The sequence below is a fragment of the Zalophus californianus genome, chromosome 13 (assembly GCF_009762305.2).
Source record: "Zalophus californianus isolate mZalCal1 chromosome 13, mZalCal1.pri.v2, whole genome shotgun sequence".
Taxonomy (NCBI): Eukaryota; Metazoa; Chordata; class Mammalia; order Carnivora; family Otariidae; genus Zalophus; species Zalophus californianus.
Window position 1 is genome coordinate 60,643,140 of NC_045607.1, and position 20,386 is coordinate 60,663,525.

Here is a 20,386-nt window from a genome sequence, read left to right on the forward strand (position 1 = left end):
CTTTTCATTTGGCTACAAAATTCATCCTTCCCGAGCATGTCCTGCTTTGAGTAACCAAACTATCTGCCTGCTTCCTCACATTAAACATTTTTACTACTCACATATTTTCAGGCCATTTCTAACTATAGTATTCTCTATATTTTGGAATAGTCACCATTGTTTTGCATTTGTTTTCAAATGTGTTTCTTCTTTCCTTTTAATAGGTATGGCTAGCCATCCTCCAATTCCTATCTTGGAACTTGCAGATCACATTGAAAGGTTGAAAGCAAATGACAACTTGAAGTTTTCCCAGGAATATGAGGTATTTCAGTGCATTTATACTTGCAAGTAATTTCAAGAGTTGTCCTCCTCTTCTATTCTTAAAAACTAACTTCATTGGTGTTTTTTCTTTTAAACATGACTGTGAATCAGATATAGAATTTGGTAGTAAATAGGCAACTTAAAAGTGTCTGTAAAATCAATATAGTAGTTGCAGTTTTAAGATGTGTTGAATATCTGATATTCAGTGTTAATGAGGTTGATTTTTCTTTTCTGGTTTTTAGTTCATAGAATATATTGAATTGATAAACTTCCTTGTATACCAGATGGGTGCTAAATACACTAATTCGTGGCCAGAAGCCTCCCTGAAAAAGAGAGTTGACAGGGAATAAGTCGATTTCTCTGTATACTTAGTTTTCCTTGACCTTAAAACCCTTTAATTATGTATACAACGTATATGAGCATGATTTTAGCTTTCAGTCTTAAAATAATGCCAGAATTAATATTAAGATAGTAATATGTTCCTGAAAAGTTGCCTATTTTTGAAGCAATGGTGAACTGAATAGTATCTTAAAATTCTAGAATCCCTATAAGTTCTGTGTGAATTCTTGATGAAAGTGAATGAAAAGTCTTTTTGTATATTTGTGTGCATTTGGACATTGTGGTATTTATCAAGTAGAAAGTTTTAAAATTGGATATTTCTGATATTCCCCAGCAATAGGGACTCATTCTAAAACCAACTCATGAATTGATAACTAAACCATCATTATTCTTTTAGGTCAAATTTGACTTAGCATAAGATTAAAAGGTACAACTAAAGTCTTATTGTGCCAAACAACAAAAGATTGTTGGGTACCTGATTCCATAAAGAGTTTCTATTGATTTACTTAATGGGAAAGTCTTAAAACACATCCCTGTTACCCCTCTTGGTTTCTGTTGTATCAACTTTTTTTTTCTTAAGTTTTTATTTAAATTCTGGTTAGTTAACATACAATGTATTATTAGTTTCAGGTGTAGAATTTAGTGATTCATCACTTACATACAACACGTAATGCTCATCACCACAAGTGCCTGTTGTATCAACTTGAAATGAGGCTGTTGGATTAGATGATCTCTCAGTTCCCTACCAGTTCTAACATGCTTAAAGGATTCTTTTTTTAAAAGATTATTTATTTATTTCAGAAAGAGAGAGATTGCACATGCACGAGGAAGTGCACAAATAGGGGGAGGGACAGAGGGAGAGAATCTTTAAGTAGACTCCCTGCTGAGCATAGAGTCCATTGCAGGACTCCATCTGAGGACCCATGAGATCATGGCCTGAGCCAAAACCAAGAGTCAGACGCATAATTGACTGAGGCATCCTGGCGCCCTCAGTTCTAACATTCTACCCTTTCAGTGAGAACCGCTAAGAGGATCCCCAACCTCAAGTGGCTCTATGGGTTTCAAGTATGTGAAGAAGATCCATGTAAGAAAATCTGGAGTAGTGGGGCCTGTGGCAATCTGGATATTTGATTGGACTTTCTGAAGTCTTCAAATTGTCACTTTTTCATTATTTTAAATTAGTGTGTAAAGCAAAACATATCTGTAGCACCATGGACCTCCACCCTTAAGATCCAGGTAGCCTTTTTATTCAATTTGAATATCCAGCATCTTTGTCAAATATTCAATAAGACACAAAGGGACTTTATTTTTCTGATTGGCTAAACTGTATATTTTTTTATTCTCTTCCCAGCATTCAGAGGAACACTTTTAATTTTAGGAAACTCACATTGGATTATGAATTGTGTCATTTTCTCAAATGGTCTGCTTCTTATTCCTTCCCTGTTCTTCTTGGTCATAATGGCTATTTTTAAATTATGTAGTATTTTTTAAAACAGTTTCTGTGGTTCTAGTTTGGGGCTTGAGGCTGCAAATTGAGTTTTTAAATAAAAGAAAACAAGGCAGATGATATGTGCTACCTGGGGCAACATAAAAAACTCTTAGCAATCTTTTACCTTTCCAACCTGCTCTTTATTGTTATCGTGATTCTTCTTATTCTCTTGTTATGTGATATATTTTCTTTATGGCCCCACTTTAATACTTGATTTTGAATGATATAATGGGTCACAAAAAATTAAAAATTGATAGCTCAACCTAAAAGTCAGTAATTCACTCACTACCAATATAACTTTAAACCATTGACAATATTTGCATCACTCAAGAAATCTGTTATATACATTGAATACAATAACCAGCTTCCTTTTAAAATGGAATTTCTCTAGAATACTACATGTAAAGATACTGTAATGATACTCATGTAGCCTTTAAATCAGAAGTGTTCCTTAAAAGCGGTTATGAACTGCATGCTGCCAATGTTCCCATTAAAAACTCCCCCAGTAGCCGTTGACATGATAGCCCACACTGACTTTTCACCATTTATCATGACGATGGTCTGTGATTAAAGCTCCCTGGGCATGAATTGACTCTACTGTGCCTTAACAGCCATGAAGGAGATATTTAAATGTTTTATTCATCTGTGATAATAAGATAAAGACCTCTATATAATATTTTCGGCCACAGAGCAACACTTTGAAAAAAAATTGTATTTTACTTGTTATCTTCCATATAAATTTGAATAGATTTTTTTTACTAGTTTTTAGTGAAGAAAATGGAAGAAGACAAGGCACATTACCTTCAAACATCTAATTATTTTGGCATAATCACTGTGAATTAATGATTACTCAGACCTCTCAACAGGAATGAACCTAAATTTGTTACTCTAACTCTAAGACTGAAACAGAGGTTAAAGACATGGAGGCTGCTTACACTGATTCTGAGGTCAGAATAGGAAGAAGCAGATTTAGATATGCCCAGCATTATTAGATCATGTGAGAACTTCCTTTATTGTAAAGGAAACTGGGCTCAGACATTGGATTTAATGACAGCTGGAAGAAGAACCTGAGAAATTAGTAGCAAGAGCACTCCATCTTGAAAATATTTATAAATAATTCTGGTTTCATTTTCTGATATGAGACTGTAAAGTTTTACTAGAATTTAAGGAGCCAGGATTTGAAGATGACATCAAGAATGCAGGGAATAAAGTTCTCTTGACATTTGGTATCTGTCAAAGCCATCGCATGAGCTGGTGAATCTTTGAACAGATTCAGAATAGTATGTATAGGTCTTACCAAACAAATTAGCTAATGACTGTGAATCTTTTGGAAGCCTAATTAAAATCCAGATTTCTGGTCCCAACACCAGAAATGCTGATGCAGTAGGTCAGCCATGACAACCAGGAATGTCTGTTTTATTTATTTTTCCCCAGTTTCATTGATATGTAACGGACATATAACTGTATACTAGTTTGGGGTATACAATGTAATTATTTGATATATGTGTATATATTACAAAATGGTTACCACAATTAGTTTAGTTAATATCTATCACCTTACATAATTACAAATTTTTCTTATAGGAACTTTTAAGATCTACCTTCTTAGCAATTTTCAAAATAAAATATTGTTAACTATTTTCATCATGTTGCACGTTATGTCCCCAGGACTTATTTATCTTATAACTGGAAGTTTGTACCTTTAACCACCTTTACGCTTTTTCTCCTATCCCCTACTCCACCCCAACCTCTGGCAGCCACCAATCTGTTCTCTATTTTTGTGAGTTTGTTTTTTTTTTTTAAGATTCCACATATAAGTGAGATCATACAGCACTTATCTTTCTCTGTCTGGCTTATTTCATTTAGTACATTGCCTTCAAGATGCATCCATGTTGTCACAAATGTGACATCCATGGACACTTAAGTTGTTACCATGTTTTGGCTATTGTAAGTACTGCCACAATGGATATGGGGATGCAGATATCTCTTATTCAATTTACATTCCCACCAACAGTGCACAAGGGTTATCTTTTCTCTACATTCTTGCCAATATTTATTTCTTGTCTTTTTAATGACATTCTAAGAGGTATGAGGTGATACCTCTTTGTACTTTGATTTGCATTTCCCTGATAATTAGTGATGTTGAGCACCTTTCATGTACCTGTTGGCCATATGTATGTCTTCTATGGAAAAATGTTCATTCAGATCCTCTGCCTATTTTTTAATTGGCTTGGATTTTTTTTTTATTTTGTTTTTGTTTTTCTATTGGGTTGTGTGAGTTTTTTCTACATTTTGAGTAGTGACTCATTAGATATATAATTTGCAAATATTTTCTCCCAGGTAATGTCCATTTTAAAAGAGCAGTCCAGGTGACTTTGATGAAGGTGCTCTGAAGACTTTAATTTAAGAAACATCATTGGTTTACGGTAATATATTTACAGAGCATCATCCTCCAGTCTTCATTTTATCATCCCCTGAGATGGAAAATAAACCAAAGTATAAGATTCATTTGACACGTATCACAGTCAGCATTATCATTATCAATACCATATACATAAATCCTATTTATATTAGACTGATTGTAAGTAACTGCAGCTCCTACAGTTTGTTTAAGGGGGGAAAAGGAGGAGTTCGCTTTATTTACTATAAATTATTTATTATAAATTTATTTATTATAAATTATCTATTATAAATCCAAAGGCTAACAATATAGGTGTGCTTCAAGAACTGTTGTTTGGATTTCCTGACATCCTCTTTGAAATTTTCATCTTTGTGTTTTTATCTGGACTGACCTCATTCTTCCCCTTGTATAGGCCAACTTCTTTTGTTTCTTCCACCCACATATAGAAAATGTGGCCTTTGATCATATTTCTATTAACAGAGCATCCCCCTGAATAATGAGACCAAATTTTTCTTTTCATTCAGATTCCAAATGCCAGAGAACAAACTCTGAACTCTGGTTGACTCATTTTGTTATGGAGACACACATGAGGACATAGCTGCTAACAGTCTATGCATATAGATCTTGCTCCTTCCTTGGGTTGGAAAGAGGGAAGTCATTATGGAAGGAAGCTTGTGAGCTGGGAGGAAGAACCAACAATTATCTACCAAAACACTACAGAAAAGCACTATGCTAAGTTCTGGCAGGAATAAAAGTTATAAAAAACCTTTACTTCTAGGAAATCTACCATGCAAAATCAAATATATACATGCAAAAATAGTAAAAAGAACACCAAGTTGCTAATCCCAAATACTAATGGAATGCTGTTGGGATTTAGTAAAGGTCAGATTAAGATGAGGAACTGGGAACGGTATTGAAGAAAAGGTGGTACTGGTATTGGAACTAGGAAGAAAAAGAGCAAGAGCATTTTGTGGAGGGAAGGATCAAAGGCACATTCAAGGCTGCTCTGTACTTTTATGTCCAAAGTGTGGACTACAGAACAGCAACATTAGCATCACTGGGAGCTTGTAGAAATGCAGAATTTTAGGCACTATCCCAAACCTACTGAATCAGAATCTGCATTTTAACAAGACACCCTGGTGATATGATTGTATAATAAAGTATATGTAGAGTCAGGGGAAGCACTAAGGACACTTATTATGATGGAGCAAATTGTTTCTTGTGGAGAGTTGAGTGAGATGAAGTCAGGCAAGCAAAGAGGGCCAAGAATTATAATGAACTTTCATTGTCAGACTCACCATTGGCAAGGATGGGGTGGATGAATGGTGGAAAAAATATGAATATGGGCTCTGGACTCAGACAAATATGTATTCTGATTTGAACACTTGTTATGGCTGTGGCCTTGCACAATAATATAACAGTTGCTCATCTGTAAAATGTGTTGCTATGAGAATTAGGGAATATGTGTGTATATGAGTATGAATGTCAGGACACACTGTGTGTGTGTGTGTGTGTGTGTGTGTGTGTGTAAAAGAAGGGGTTCAATAATGACAGTTGAAAAGTTGCACTATTTTTACATAACCAATGAAAGATTTTATGCATTTATTAATAAATTAATAGTGTTAAGTATACTCTCACTGAACAGACATGTCAATTGAAAATTATAATAAAATATAATCAGTCCTATGCCAAAAGTGTTCCACAGTATGATGAGAATACAGAGCACACTTGCATGGTGGTTTCTTGGAAAATTAATCTGTCATCGATGTATATAATGGGAAAAAAGGAGAAACTGAAATAGGAAGAACAACTAGGGGAGGGTAAATCAATTCTTCCATGTTCAAATGACTTAAGCATGCAAATAGCATTGTTAGAAGTGAAGATGCTCTCACCTCTGCATAATGATTCCACTATCCTTTGTATTGTGAAGAGTGAATGGCATGGAAGCAGCCTGCTCTCTTAGTTACATAGGTAAGTCCGTTCTTTTCTATAAAGAGTTGGTTCACTGTTGACTGGTTGTATTCGCTCCACCCGCACTGGTCAAGACCTCAACACAGAGGCATCCCGGTGGTCACTAGCAAGAAAAGTTACAAAGTCAGAGAAGATGTGAAACCATCTCCCGATTTGGTCTTCAAGTTGCAATTCCCCACAGAAATAATGCCCAATATCCATACTGTACTTCAGGTACATCATAGATTTTATACCTGAGTTGAGATAATAAGCTCCTTCTATGGGCACCTGGGTGGGTCACATTTAAGCGTCTGCTTTCAGCTCAGGTTATGATCTTGGGGTCCTGAGATCGAGCCCTGCATCAGACTCCCTGCTCAGTGGGACATCTGCTTTTCCCTCTTCCTCTGCTGCTTCCCCTGCTTGTGCTCTCTCATTTATGTGCTTGCTCTGTCTTAAATAAATAAATAAAATCTTTAAAAAAATAAAATAAAAAAATAGCACCCTTTTAAATATAGTCACAACTGCATACTTTCTTCCAAGTTCCTAACAGCTGACTTACAAATAGACATAAATATTTATCCAACATCTAGTTTCAAATTAATCATCACATCTCTCTTAGTAGTGTTATCTTAAACACATACATTAAAACTAGTCTGAAGAGCAGTCTTTCTGTTGGATCAAAGCAGAGTGAGAAACTGTGATTCTCAGAAGGCCTACCTTTGACCTATTTTGTTCTCACCACAAAACCCAGTCCCAACGTTGTTGCTGCCATCTGTGGATGTGTATTATCTTTTATCTCAGCGCTCAAGTGTCCTCCACCAGTTAGCATCCAGATGGGCTGAGATTTTCTTCCTGTGCTCATGGCAACACTTTCACATCTCCTGTCTGTACAGATGATAATGAACCTCTTATCTGAAACATTCCAGATACCGGTGTGCTGTCCTTCTGTTTTAATAACAGCATGTATGTGGCACCTTTGTCTAGAAGGCTAAAATCTTCACAAGACTCTAGTGAGACAGGTAACAGAAAAAGATACATTATTTCTTTCATGAATAATGAAATATATCAAGACAGTGCCAAGACATATATATAGACATGTTAAGAAATGTTGCTTACATCATCTTTTTAAGTATTGAGAGCTGAAATAGACCCCAGAGAGCATGTGGTTAAACCTTTCCTTCTCAGAGGTAAAGAACAAGAGTTGAGAAAGGAGTGACTTGCTCAAGTTCACACCTGTGCTTAGAACATGTCTGAGCCAGGCCACAAATTTCCTTCTTATTGTTAAAAGGACACTGTACCTTAATCCACCTGCTCTAAAGACCTAAATATTTTACTGTTTGTTTCTTATGATGGCCTGATTTACAGGGTCCAGAAACCTAAGTCTTCCACTAGATCAATATTTATACTAAAAATTTCTATGAAAATGTCATGGTTACCAATTTATACTTCATGCCTATCCCTGAGAAAGCCCAGTGGTTTTCCTGACATGCTTCCTGTGACATTTCTCTGCTCCATAGACCGTTTCTTCATTCCCAATGGTAAGTATTATATTTCTTTATAAAAGGACAAATTGACGGGGCGCCTGGGTGTCTCAGTTGGTTAAGCGACTGCCTTCGGCTCAGGTCATGATCCTGGAGTCCCGGGATCGAGTCCCACATCGGGCTCCCTGCTCAGCGGGAAGTCTGCTTCTCCCTCTGACCCTCTTCCCTCTCATGCTCTCTATCTCTCATTCTCTCTCTCTCAAATAAATAAATACAATCTTTAAAAAAAATAAAATAAAATAAATAAAAGGACAAATTGTCATCAAACCAGTAACCACAAAAAAGAATATTTCTATTTTCCCTAGGAATAGACTCTTGGTATATTTGACCATGTGTGCCAGAGCGAGGCCTAAATGTAGGCCTAAAGCCTTCATTACTAAATGTTTCATAAACCTCCAAGCATTCATAATGCAAAACCACTTGTCATTTCTGCTTTCAATTAGTTTATAATTTATGCATAAACTCATGAGGATGGACATGCATTACAGCATTACACAGATACAAATAAGAAACCACACACACACACACACACACACACAATTTTTTTCCCATCTTCGAATGCACTGCAACTTTCTGAAGTAAGAAAGTAATTGATGACAAAGATCTGTTTTCATTTTTTATGCAAAGTTGAAGAGTAGAATAGACCAAGGAAAAGCTTTCATTTTTAAATATTGCTGACACAGGAGCCACATGAGATAATATTTTTTTTAATTTTGAGCAAATTATAGTAGTTTGTGTAATGGAATGAGAAAAAAATGACTTCATAAAATAAAAAGTAGTAATGACTTTTTTTATTCTGGGCCCGATGAACCAACTTCCTTCATGGGAATGAAAGGCTAAGTTTATTATTCCAAAGTAGAATCTCCTGGTACTCTAGGATTGGGGGCTTGGGTGAGAAAGGCATTACCCACTTCCTTAAGTACATGCTTCAGATTGGGTCCAAACCCCTCAACTTCCATTCAGGGCCCTCTGTTCATTGAGCTAACAATGGGAATAGTGTGGCACAGTGGCCACATGCACAGGCGCTGGGGTCAGGCTGTTTAATGTTGGCCCTGGATCAAGCTACGTGACCGTACGTGAATAACTGAACCTCTCTATTTTACTTTTTTCATCTCTGCAAAGGAAGTAATCATAGTACTTACCTCCTCTGTAAATAAAAATAAATTGATACATATGAAATGCTTAGCAGAGTCCCTGATACAAATGCTTAGTAACCTTAGTAGCTATTTCATCAAATACATACCATCACTTTTAAGATGCACATCAGTTTCAGAGAAGTTAAAATATGAAAGAAAAAAAAGTCTGTTTTAGACTAAATGAATCCCCGGCCTCTTCCCATCCCTGTCATTGGTCAAATCCACAGGACTTGGTTGAATTCAGTAAAATAAGCAATACTAAAAGAAGAAAAAAAATGAAAACTTGCTAATTTAATGCACTGTAATTAGCATGTACTATGTTGCTTTTTCTTTTTTCTGATCATTCCCTGTGTTAGAATATAAGCTTCTCCTGGTCAGGTGTTTATGCCTTCTCAGTGTACTGTTGGCCACACGGTAGCAAGCCCACTGCTGGGCATGCAGCAGATGATTAACCAAAGTGTGTGTCTGGATCGATTTCTCACTAAATCTACAGCTCACAGAAGCTCTTTGTTGTGATCACAATTGGTAGTACCAACAAGAAGAACAAATAGAACAAAGAATGTCTTTCTGTAAAAAGAGCTGCTTTTCTCAGTTGACACCCCACCTGATATATCAGCAGTGAAGCCTTATTCTCAGAACTTTTCTCTCAGAAAATAGACTGTTATTATCTTTAGACAGTACAGAAGTGAATACATTTTAATAGAGATGCCTCAGATTTAACGCAAAACTACCTACTGATTAAACTCCCGGTACAGTTTTTATAGTAAAGATGGGCCTGCCAGTTGGGAAACCGAGAAGGTGGGTTTTTTTGATTGTTTGTTTGTTTTGCTTTGTTTTGTTTTTGTTTTTGTTTTTTAAAGATTTTATTTATTTATTTGACAGAGAGAGACATAGCAAGAGAGGGAACACAAGCAGGGGGAGTGGGAGAGGGAAGTTTTTGTTTTTTTGGTTCATACCTAGGAACCAGCCTCACCAAGTAAGATATAGAAGTGCAGAGTCCCTTCTCAGCTGGCTGCCATTCTGCATCTTGTAAACAAACCTAGTAGGACACAATGAAACTGCAGCTCACCTTAGAAGAAACACATCCCAAACCAGGGTGTGTCTGTGTGTTTATAATCGTTTATTCTTTTTGAACTTCTGTACTTATTAGAACTCAAATTGCAACCAAACCAAATTTTCAAGTTTCAAAGCTTGTTTTCATTTGAACATTTAAAATATCCTTGTGCCCGCTTTTTTTAAAATCTCAAATATTTTCCTTACCAATGTTAAATTCCCTATCTTTTATACTTGAAACTTTTATTTATTTATTTATTTTCTTCTGGGAGTCATACTCATCTTGAGGGAATGTCCCTATAACTCCAGTTTTATTTCTCAATCCCTGTTCTCACACAAGTTCACCATCACTAATTGAGCCTTGACCATCACTGGACATTGTCCAAATCGTCTTTCCACCTACTCCCATGTGGAGCTCAAAGCTCTCAGGAAACAATTAATCCTGAAGTATTTCTAGTTCCAAAACAAGCTTTCAACTTCAAAGAGACTGTAACAAGAACTAAAAAAGAGGCTATTTTTTGAGTTTTATTTTGATTTTAAAATGGAGTTGGAGTTTTAGGGCCAGAGTGCTATATGCATGTAGAGGGAAATAGTATCAGATGCTGGGGAGAGCACTGGAAATCAAGGAAAACAAAGCTCATATTCGGACTCTGCCAATTAATTCCTGTGTTGCTTGACCCTGAACCAGTGACTTCACCTCTTGTGGCCTTGGTTCTCGCTTACTTAAGATGAGAATATTAGCATCTACTCCTGAGTTTGTTACGACGATGACTATATGTCAGGCGCCTGGCTTCTTTGCCTTTCTGTACAAAGCAGGCACATAGGAAACAGAAGTGGCCCTCAGTACTGTGAACTTTAAACTCATGACCTACCCGTCGGTCATTTAATAACATTGCATTTTTTTCACAAGTTGTTTTATTTGTATAATAGTCCCTTCTTCTTTTTCCAAAAATAGGCTCTATGAAAGCAATTAGGAGAAGGTGAGCAGTGATAAAGATGGAAGATGGTTATGATGCCTGTATATTCTTTTCATATTTTGTATGAAATAGAATTTCTGGAAACTAAATCCGCATGAAGTACCCAGAAAAGCTCATTTTTCCTGAGGAGTAGAACCTGCCTCGGGTCTCTGCTGTGAATCTGAATGCCCCTAGACAAGCTGTTTAACTCTCCTGAACTCAGTTTCCTTATTTATAAGAGAAGCAGTTGGAATGCTTTCATCTGTTTGATAAACACTTATTGGAAAGTAAGAGAAAAAAAAGTCAAGAAATAAGTTCTGCCCTAAATAAGTCCATAGTCTCCTAGGAAAAACAGAAGAAAAAAAAACAGTAATTATAGGACATAGTGGGTGATGGTGGGAGGGGAAAGTTGAAGAAGGGACAGTACTGAAGAGAGATTTCCCAGAGAGCATGCAAGTTGGACTCACTGAAGTTTGCTAGGATTGTAAGATCCCAGGCTGGGGGAGATGCACGTGCAAAGGCATGGAGATGAGAAGGGTCATGGCTTATTCAGAGGACCCCAGTGTGTTCTGTGCCTGTCACTGCAACATTGGGATCCTGCTGCTCAGTGGTGAGGCAGGAAAGGTGATTACACTCTTGAAAAGTTGTAACACAAAGGAGTCTGTTCTAGGTGATCTTAAAAGGCCTCTCAAGTTATGGAGATGATTTCCTGCCTCTACTCTTAAAGCTGTAAGTACCCCCAGAGATCAGATGAATGCAGCTATTTCTATGGCACTTGTGAGCACAGCTTTGGGGAGAATTTGAGCAATGCTGCAGAAAGGGAGTGGGGCAAGGAGAGCCTATTGCTGCACAACATAATAAAAATGCCTTTATTTATTTATTTATAGATGTAAAAAATGTAGTGGTGGTATTATTTGCCATGATTTTTCTACTGTGGCTAAACTGTTGGTCGTTCTACATAAAAAAAATAATTCTTGGGCATGCCACCATGTTGGGGAGTACAGAGAGGATAAGAGTAAGATGTAAGCATTAATACATTACATGAATTTGTGGATTTAGCAATGCCTTGCGAACATTAGTCTTTTAGTCATCACAGACACAGCATTTGGTGTATTTGGCTTTAACTAAAAAGTTCAAGCATGCGGCATAATCAGAACTGCATTATTTCTCACTTGCTTAGTATGTTTCCTTAATAGTGGGCATTCATCTGTCATCCAAACTCTAGCTAGAGGCTTATGGAGATTCTTGATTTAATTCATTCTAAATCCCTTCATCCACTCCCCCTCATCTCTTTCTTCCTCCCCCTTCATCCCCTCCCCCATCTCCTCCCCTCCTCAGCCCCTCTCCCCCACCCCTCTGTCTCCCTTATTGCCTCCCCTCTCTCTCTTTTCCCCACCTCCCCACTTTCCCCCTTCCTCACCCCTCCCCTCTACTCCTATCTGCAAAATATTCCTTCATATGTTCTTCTTTGGTATTAAACTACATAACATTTTTAATATTATGGTGATAATATTACCTAGCTTTTCTGTAGGGCTTCACAGTTTAAAGAAAGAGCTTTGCAGAGATAATAATGATAGCAAATGTGTATCGCACTTACCATGTGCCAGGCATTCTTCACAACATGTTACATACATTAACTCATTCAGTCCTGCCAAGTAAGTACTATTAGTATCCCTGTGTTACAACAGAAGGGACTGAACTGAAACACAGGGAAGTTAAGTAACTTGTCCAAGGTCATACAGCTGGTAAGTGGGTGGCAGAACTGGGATATGAACCCACATGGCTTTGTTTCAGAGTCATGTTCTGACCACTATAAATAGTTCTCTTTGATGGTTCTTTCCACAACCATTTTCATTATGGTCTTAAAATAAAAGACATTTTATGCCATTATCTATTAAAGTGGTTACATAATATTTATGAGTATTTTCTGATCCCAAATAAGACATATTGGCCCGAATTTCTGATTGATATAATTTTATTTTTGTTTTTCAATATCATGGACATTTTTGAACAACAAAAAAGGACTTGGTTTCCTCTGGGTAAGAACCTTTTTAACCAGCCTCCCCCTTCATGTTCTTTATTATTTTATTATTTTTTAAATTATCAAGTTTAAAAATGATGAAAGGTTACAGTTTATACCTGAAAACAAAAAACTAACACTGCACTCTAATGGACTAGAAATCATCAATCCACCAAGTTGACTCTATAAATTTTCCTACATAATAGTGACGGCATTTGTTTTCTGATCTTGACCAATTCCTTCGGAAAATAAAGTGGGGAGAAATCAGAAGCAGGTGTTGGAAGGATTGGAAGGTATAAAGACCCAGTCTTAACTCTCCGAGAGAGTAGTTAATATTGACTTGTTCTTGTCTTGACATTTTAAACTATAGACCAGAGTCTACGTACTTGTTTAAACCTAAAGATTAAAAGAAGTGAAGACCTATGTTGGCAAAATGCCCTCCTCTCTGCATATCACCAAATTCTGACTTCATTTAGGTAAGACCCATGATGAAAGGAAAACTTATTCACTACAATAAATTAAGCTTCATAAATACATTAAACTGATGTAAAGTGTCATTTTGCCTTAGGATTTTTAAAACATTCTTTCATCTATGCAAAATCCTCTTTCAAGTTTCTGCAATTTAATTTCATATAAAAGCTGCTAAATGATTTGAAAAGATAGAAGCTGTTACTTCACAATTAGAAGTTTGCCCTATTTCAAGATGGCAGGAATATACAAACTCTTTGCCTACTTATATTTCTTTCCATTAGTTTCAGGGTCCATTGTTGTTGTTTTGTTTGTTTTAGCTCTAGCTTTGATTTCTGTGAAATTGAACAGTATGTCAAGTGGCATATAATAAGCTGGATTGACGAGGCAGAATTTTAAGCATCAGATTGCACTAGGTAACCTTTTTAGATTCTTTCTCTAAGCCTGGAATTCTGATTCTCTGATTATTATAAAACACAACTAAAAGTACAGGTTATAAAGATGAGGTTCTGAGGCCCGGTTTCCCTTTTTGTTTTCCCACTGCGGTAATGCCTCTACCCCCTCCTCCTAAGCTTAAGTCCAATCTCTTCTATTGGTGTTCTATAACTCGGGAGTGCAGACATGGCTGAAGTGATTGAGAAACCGTAATTAGGATGGTTAATGAACAGTGAAATGCTGCCTCCCTTTGTATTAAGAGCAGTTAGGGTGCTGCATTAGCAAAGGTAGGAGAACTCAGTCTCGTTTTCCCCCCATGGTAATTAATTGACCTCATTGTCATCAGCTGAGACATGAGAAAAATAAAAATTTTCAGCCTAAGTATTGGAGTTGTTGGGTGTTGCTGTGCAACTGGGCATTGATTTCCTTTTTTGTTCCTTTTCTATTCCTTCCATATTGATCCTCCCTGTCACAGCTCAAGGATTCTCCCATTATCCTACAAAAGAAAAAAAAAAAAAAAACTGTCCTAAAGTTTCAGAGGTTTGGAATCAGTGTCATAAAGTTTCCACTGTGGAGTTATATTTGAGGATTCCTAAAATCTTTGAATGTAGTCCGCCCTGATGTTTTGCTAAAGAGAAGACATTTTTTTCTAGGAAGTTAAGTGATACGGCTAAATGAGATGTGGCTGAAGTCATTCAGCTAGCTTCACATCTAACATCATGCAAAAGCTGATGTTTTTTAGGTAGACTTCCTAGACAAAAACAAACTGATGAATAAAGGGGAAAGTTTTCTGAAAATAAAACTGTAGTCATCCATGTCAAAGTTAGGTTATTTAGAAACATCAAAGAAGTTTTGCTTCCTATATGAGAATCCAAATCAAAAACAGTACTAGAAATTTAGGTAGCTGTCAATGATTGTGATAGAAGTCAATTTCTATTTATTGAAAAGAACAATGTTTCCTAGCAAAAAATAATTTATGTGATATATTTCTGTATGTTTTTCTTATCACTTTATCAAGATACAATTCATGTATTATAAAATTCACCATTTTAAGGTGTACAATTCAGTAGATTTACTTTGTATTTGAACATTAAATGGGTATTTTATAAAGACTCAAGGAGACCACTAGGCTTTTTCCCCCCTCCTTTTTGGTGAAGATTTATATTTCTTTTGTTTGCATTGTTTTTAAACAACTGATGGAGGGAACCAATGACACTGGGGAGTTGTTTGAAGACAGAAGTGTCAGAGTTGGGGGTAGCTTGAGTGTGGAAGGCCAAAATTAAGACAAGACAGGTGTCTGTCACTATGGGGCAGGTTTGATTTGCTTTTTGCTGTACTTGAGTCCCTGATAATACAAAGGATTGCAGTCTTCATTGTTTTACTTGTGAGTCTTCCACTATAATAATCAAATCTTCTTCAGGACAAGGAATGCATCATTTTTTTTGGGGTATCCTTGTGACTAGCATGCTAACTTTTCTCAAATGAATGTAGGAATGTTTCAAAAATGAAGCAGGAATCTGATTTGCTCTTCGCTTCTCTCTCTTCCCAAGCGTAACATGATATCGAAATATCGAAGTATCATCATTTACCAACCTATGAATAAAGGTGCTTCAGTAGGTTATAATATTACTGTACTGCAGGAGAGGTCCTGTGGGAAGAGAGGTCCTATGGGCACAGGGAAGCTACAACTTGATGGACAATGGTTCTCCATCTAGGTAGGGAATCCAACTTTGGCTTTCCTTGGTGAGCCTCCCTTGGAAAGTATATCATTAGAACAGTGCAGGAAATCAAGCTTCCTGACAAGGATTCTGGGCACAGATAAGGAAGCCATTCACTACCCCGCTTGAAACGAAGGAGTGGAAGAATGCTGGTTGCAGAACTCACTTTTCCTCTACTCAGTCTATGAAGAAAAATGATCTGGAATATTCATTTCTCAGAGTCAGCTTTAAAGGGAAGAAAAATCACCTTTCCTCAAAGCTAAAAATTTAGCAATTTTTACAAAGACTAGTAGTTTCAGTATTTATCTCTCTGCAGTTTTATCATTAAAATATTTGCATGAAAAAACATCTTTGTTTCCTCCAGACTTCATCTGCTCTTGCTACTCATTTGTTCTTGAAAAGGGATGTAATCTTTTTGTTTTTGATCTATAATCATTCCACAGCAACCAATTGTGAAGCCACAGACCAAGGATTATAATTTTCATTAGAGAATAAACAAATGAACTCTGTGAGACAAAGCTGCTCTTTTCTTCCAAATATCCCTGAGCACAATTCTAAAAATTGGCTACGTCTAAAAAAATTTTCCAAGAACATGAATGTCTGTTTCTTTAGAGGTCTCTTTTCTTTCCCAGCTTTGTATTCTGTTCATCTCATGCAACAAACCTTTACTGAATTCTTACTATGTGCTGGGTACTTTGCTAGGCGTTGGGGGGTACAAAGATGAATAATACATAATAATCCTTGCTCTTGAATTCTGAGCCTAAAATTTCCTTCAGTTTTTCGCTCTAAACATTAGGCCAAATCTGCCAAACTGGACTTTGTCAGGGTTCCGATATCATGCAGCTATAAGTTTTACTCCAGTGTGATGCAACTTGGATTTTAGTTTGTATTTGTTATATTCACCATGATGAGATTTTTTTGGTTTTCTAATATTCAATAAATTCAGTGATTTAGAAATCCAGTTAGAGTTCTAGCAGCTATCTAAAATCTGTTCTTCAAAGTCTAAATTTGCTAATTTCTTGGACAGAAAAAGAAATCCTTAAAACTTGTAGGTTTTTGGACTCATTTTAGAGAAAACTCATATTTTTCTTTCTCATATTCTGTTACTTGAATGTGTGTTAAGATTAAGGGAACATTTGTTCTTTATTATGTTTCTGTGGCAGAACTTCTGAATTTTTGGCTAGGCTGTGATAGCAGGTATCAAGCATAGTATTTTGGGTTATAATTTCAACTAATGAATCATTGAACACTAAAAAAATAATTTCAAACAAAATTTTCTATCTGGATGAAATATGTACCTCCAGAAAGAAATATGAGATCCTCAAATATCATACAGATCGCTTTCTGTCTGTTCTTCCCTTATTATAAATTGTTGGTTAAGGTAATCTACTTGTATTTTAATATTTATATTGATAAAAGAAGTTTGTTAGAACACATTTTTATATTTGTTACTTTACCCATATTGCTCTTTATAAGATTGTTTGGCTTCTTTGTATTTTGTTTGCTATCTCATTAAATTATCAAAGTATACCCTCAAATTGGAATAAATAAGATTTATGCTGTGTAAAAAAAGCAGAGCTATAATCTAATGATTATTCTTAAAAAACAAAAGATATTTTAAATAAACTCAAATATAATTATATTTATTTTCCAGAATAAAATTCCATTTACATTTATTGGATAGCTTGATTGATAATATTTTCAATTTTGAAAAAAGAAAGTAATTTTTATATAATATTACTTGTAAATAGACATACACAGATTCCCTTAGTAAGGGTATGTCAATTCAAATTTTTCCAACCTTGGCTCTGAGAAGGGATATTTTTTTTCTTCTAACATATTCTAGGCCTTATTCAATTTGTGAAAGCTTAATGAATTATAGCTTAGCCACTGGGTTATTTTCAGTAGTCTTGATAATCAATATAAATTGCAGTAAAGCCAATGAATTTACAACGTTATTAGAGAAGATAATCTGAAATGCATCAGTCGGTTATCATCAGGTTCAAAATTTTGTATATATTTTAAGACTCAGCATTATTAATCAGGGGGTGAAAGTATAATTACAGAAGAAATGAGTTTCCCAATTTCAAAAGACTTTCATGGAAAATGAGACAAAAATCTGAAATTGTTAAAATAGTATCTATATGTGTTACTTGCATCTGGACTGGGCTAATGGTTTTATAGACTACAAAGATATATAGTAGACTGTATTTTGTTCAGGAATTTACAATAAAGTTGGGGAATTAAGGAATTACCAAATGAAAAGAAAAGCTAAAATGATTTTAAATAACCTTAAAGGAGGAAATGTTACAAGACTAAACCTAGCTGTGAAATGGATGGTCCACACTATGCCATATGGTGGTGGGTACATTTGGAAGAGTGTGGGAGAGGTCTCTAGGTAGGAGTGCATTAGAACAATGTAATTTGAGCTGAACCTTGAAAGAAGGGTAGGATTTAGAAAAACAGAAAGGATAAGAAAGTTCTCTCCAGACAAGAGGTATTCCAGTGGGAAAAAGTCAAAATTGAGAACCTCTGACTTGGGCAGATCAAAAGGGAGCCAATGGGGGGCACTTGGGTGGCTCACTCAGTTAAGTGTCAACTCTTGATTTTGGCTCAGGTCATGATCTCAGTGTCGTGAGATCGAGCCCCACGTTAGGCTCCGTGCTCAGCACAAAAAGTGCTTGAAATTCTCTCTCTCTCCTCTCCCTCTGCCCCTCCCCCTACTCGTGCTCTCTCTCTAAATAAATAAGTAAATATAATCTTTAAAAAGGGGGGGGCAAGTGTTGGAATTTAGGAATATTCACTAGGACTGACTGTAGCCAGTTCAACATTTATATTGAGATGGCAAGTACACTGAAGAACACAATATGGCAATCCCTGACTTTAAAGAACTTTAATTCAGTATAGGAAATGAGACAACATAAACAAATCTGAGACAAATGTAGAAAGTGCCATGGGCATTCCAAACCTCATTATCCCAAACATTCAATGAGTTATTTCAAAAAGAACTCCAATGAGTCTTTCAAGTTTCAGTGGTCACAAACACCTATGTGTTTGGATTACAGTTACTGTTTCTACTTTTGTCTTTGTGCACATAAACTGATGATTGTGAGCTTTCTGTTGTATTTTGTTAAATGCCTACTGCATCCCCTTACTATAAATATGCCTCTTTCACTGGCAACCTACATTTTGAGTATGTAGCTGTCTCTCTCACAATAGTGAACAGAATATTTGAGACCAGGTTGGTAATACAGGATGACAACTGCCATAATCTTGTTATGTTCAGATTCAGTAAACTATAGTTATGTGGTGAAGCAATTCAGCTCTTTGTTAATGACAGATTTATTGAAGACAAGCTTTCAGAAGGATTGTACTAGAAATCCTATTAAAGTGCCATCCATTAAACCATTAGGATAGTCATTAAAACTGTTAGTGCAGACTTGTTATTCATGAGTTATTGGTCTCTCACCATTCTCAGTGGTTTCTGTCAATACTACTCTATCCTTTGCTCCATTGTGACTATTCAGTTCCAAGAAATGAATGCATATCAGCTTTCTCTCTTTTCCTGCAAAATTTGTGGGTATGGGAATGGGGGTAGGAGAGGGGGTATGGTTGGGAGGGTGGAAATGAAAGAGATTGAAATCCCTGTCCTAATTGGTCCCAATTACATAGGGTAAAGATTATACTTAAGATCCCACTCTTTTTATTTTAATAAGAAGCATGTTAAAATCTAGCCATATAGAAAGTTAGAGCTTGGCTTTCATTTTCAAAAAAGAAAAATTGAAAGTGGAAAGTAGAAAGTACTGTGGGATTAATGTATCATTAAACCAAACTGACAGAGACATCTGGTCTTTAATCTATTTTCCTTTTTGTTCACAGTTTTGAAATAAGGAATTGAACTTTATGAAAGTAAATTTAAAGTTGTAATTTAATATACATGCATTAGAGTGTAGTAGTTAAGAGCTCAGACTCCAAAGTCAGAGAACTCTGGACTCACATCCCAGTTCCACAGCTTTATGAACTACCAGCATGATTTGTGGAAAGTGTCTTAACTCTTCTAGGCCTCAATTTCTTTATTTGTAATGTGGAGATAAGAGTATCTACCTAAATTTGTTTTAAGGATCACTGTACATGAGACTCAGTGCATAATGATGATGCACTCATCATTATCATCATCATTATCATCAAAATCAGAAGTAATGTAACCTGATTACTTCACAGTCCCATTCTTTGATGAGGTTAGAGGGAGACAATCTAATTTAGCGTTGGCTCTTTCAATATTTTTTCCTGGTCATAAATCTACACTGAGCTTTGTCTCTAGCCAGAAAAGACAGTTGCAAACCTTGACATGGATTTCACAAAATATCCTCCAGAGTGTTGAATCCTATAATCTGCATCCTCTGCATCTAACATGACAAGAAGTCAAATGTGCAGTTGGGAAGTGTCCTGCAGCTCCCGTTTGCCCTCATTTTTGGAAAGTAGTACAATGTTCACAAATTGAAAAATTAAAGAACACAGATAACAAGTGTAAAATATTAAAATAATTATTGTTAAAAGATAAACTGAGGGGCACCTAGCTG

The 20,386-nt window shown here is 36.0% G+C and overlaps 1 protein-coding gene across 39 annotated transcripts in view; it reads left to right on the top strand.

Moving 5' to 3' along the window:
• PTPRD (protein tyrosine phosphatase receptor type D) overlaps nucleotides 1-20,386 on the top strand; it is a 540,170-nt gene that overhangs the window by 428,294 nt on the left and 91,490 nt on the right. For all 39 annotated transcript variants that reach the window (XM_027615436.2, XM_027615438.2, XM_027615450.2 and 36 more), the window contains one exon: nucleotides 204-301. In XM_027615436.2, coding sequence (XP_027471237.1) covers nucleotides 204-301 — 98 coding nt within the window. The remainder of the gene's footprint in view (nucleotides 1-203; nucleotides 302-20,386) is intronic.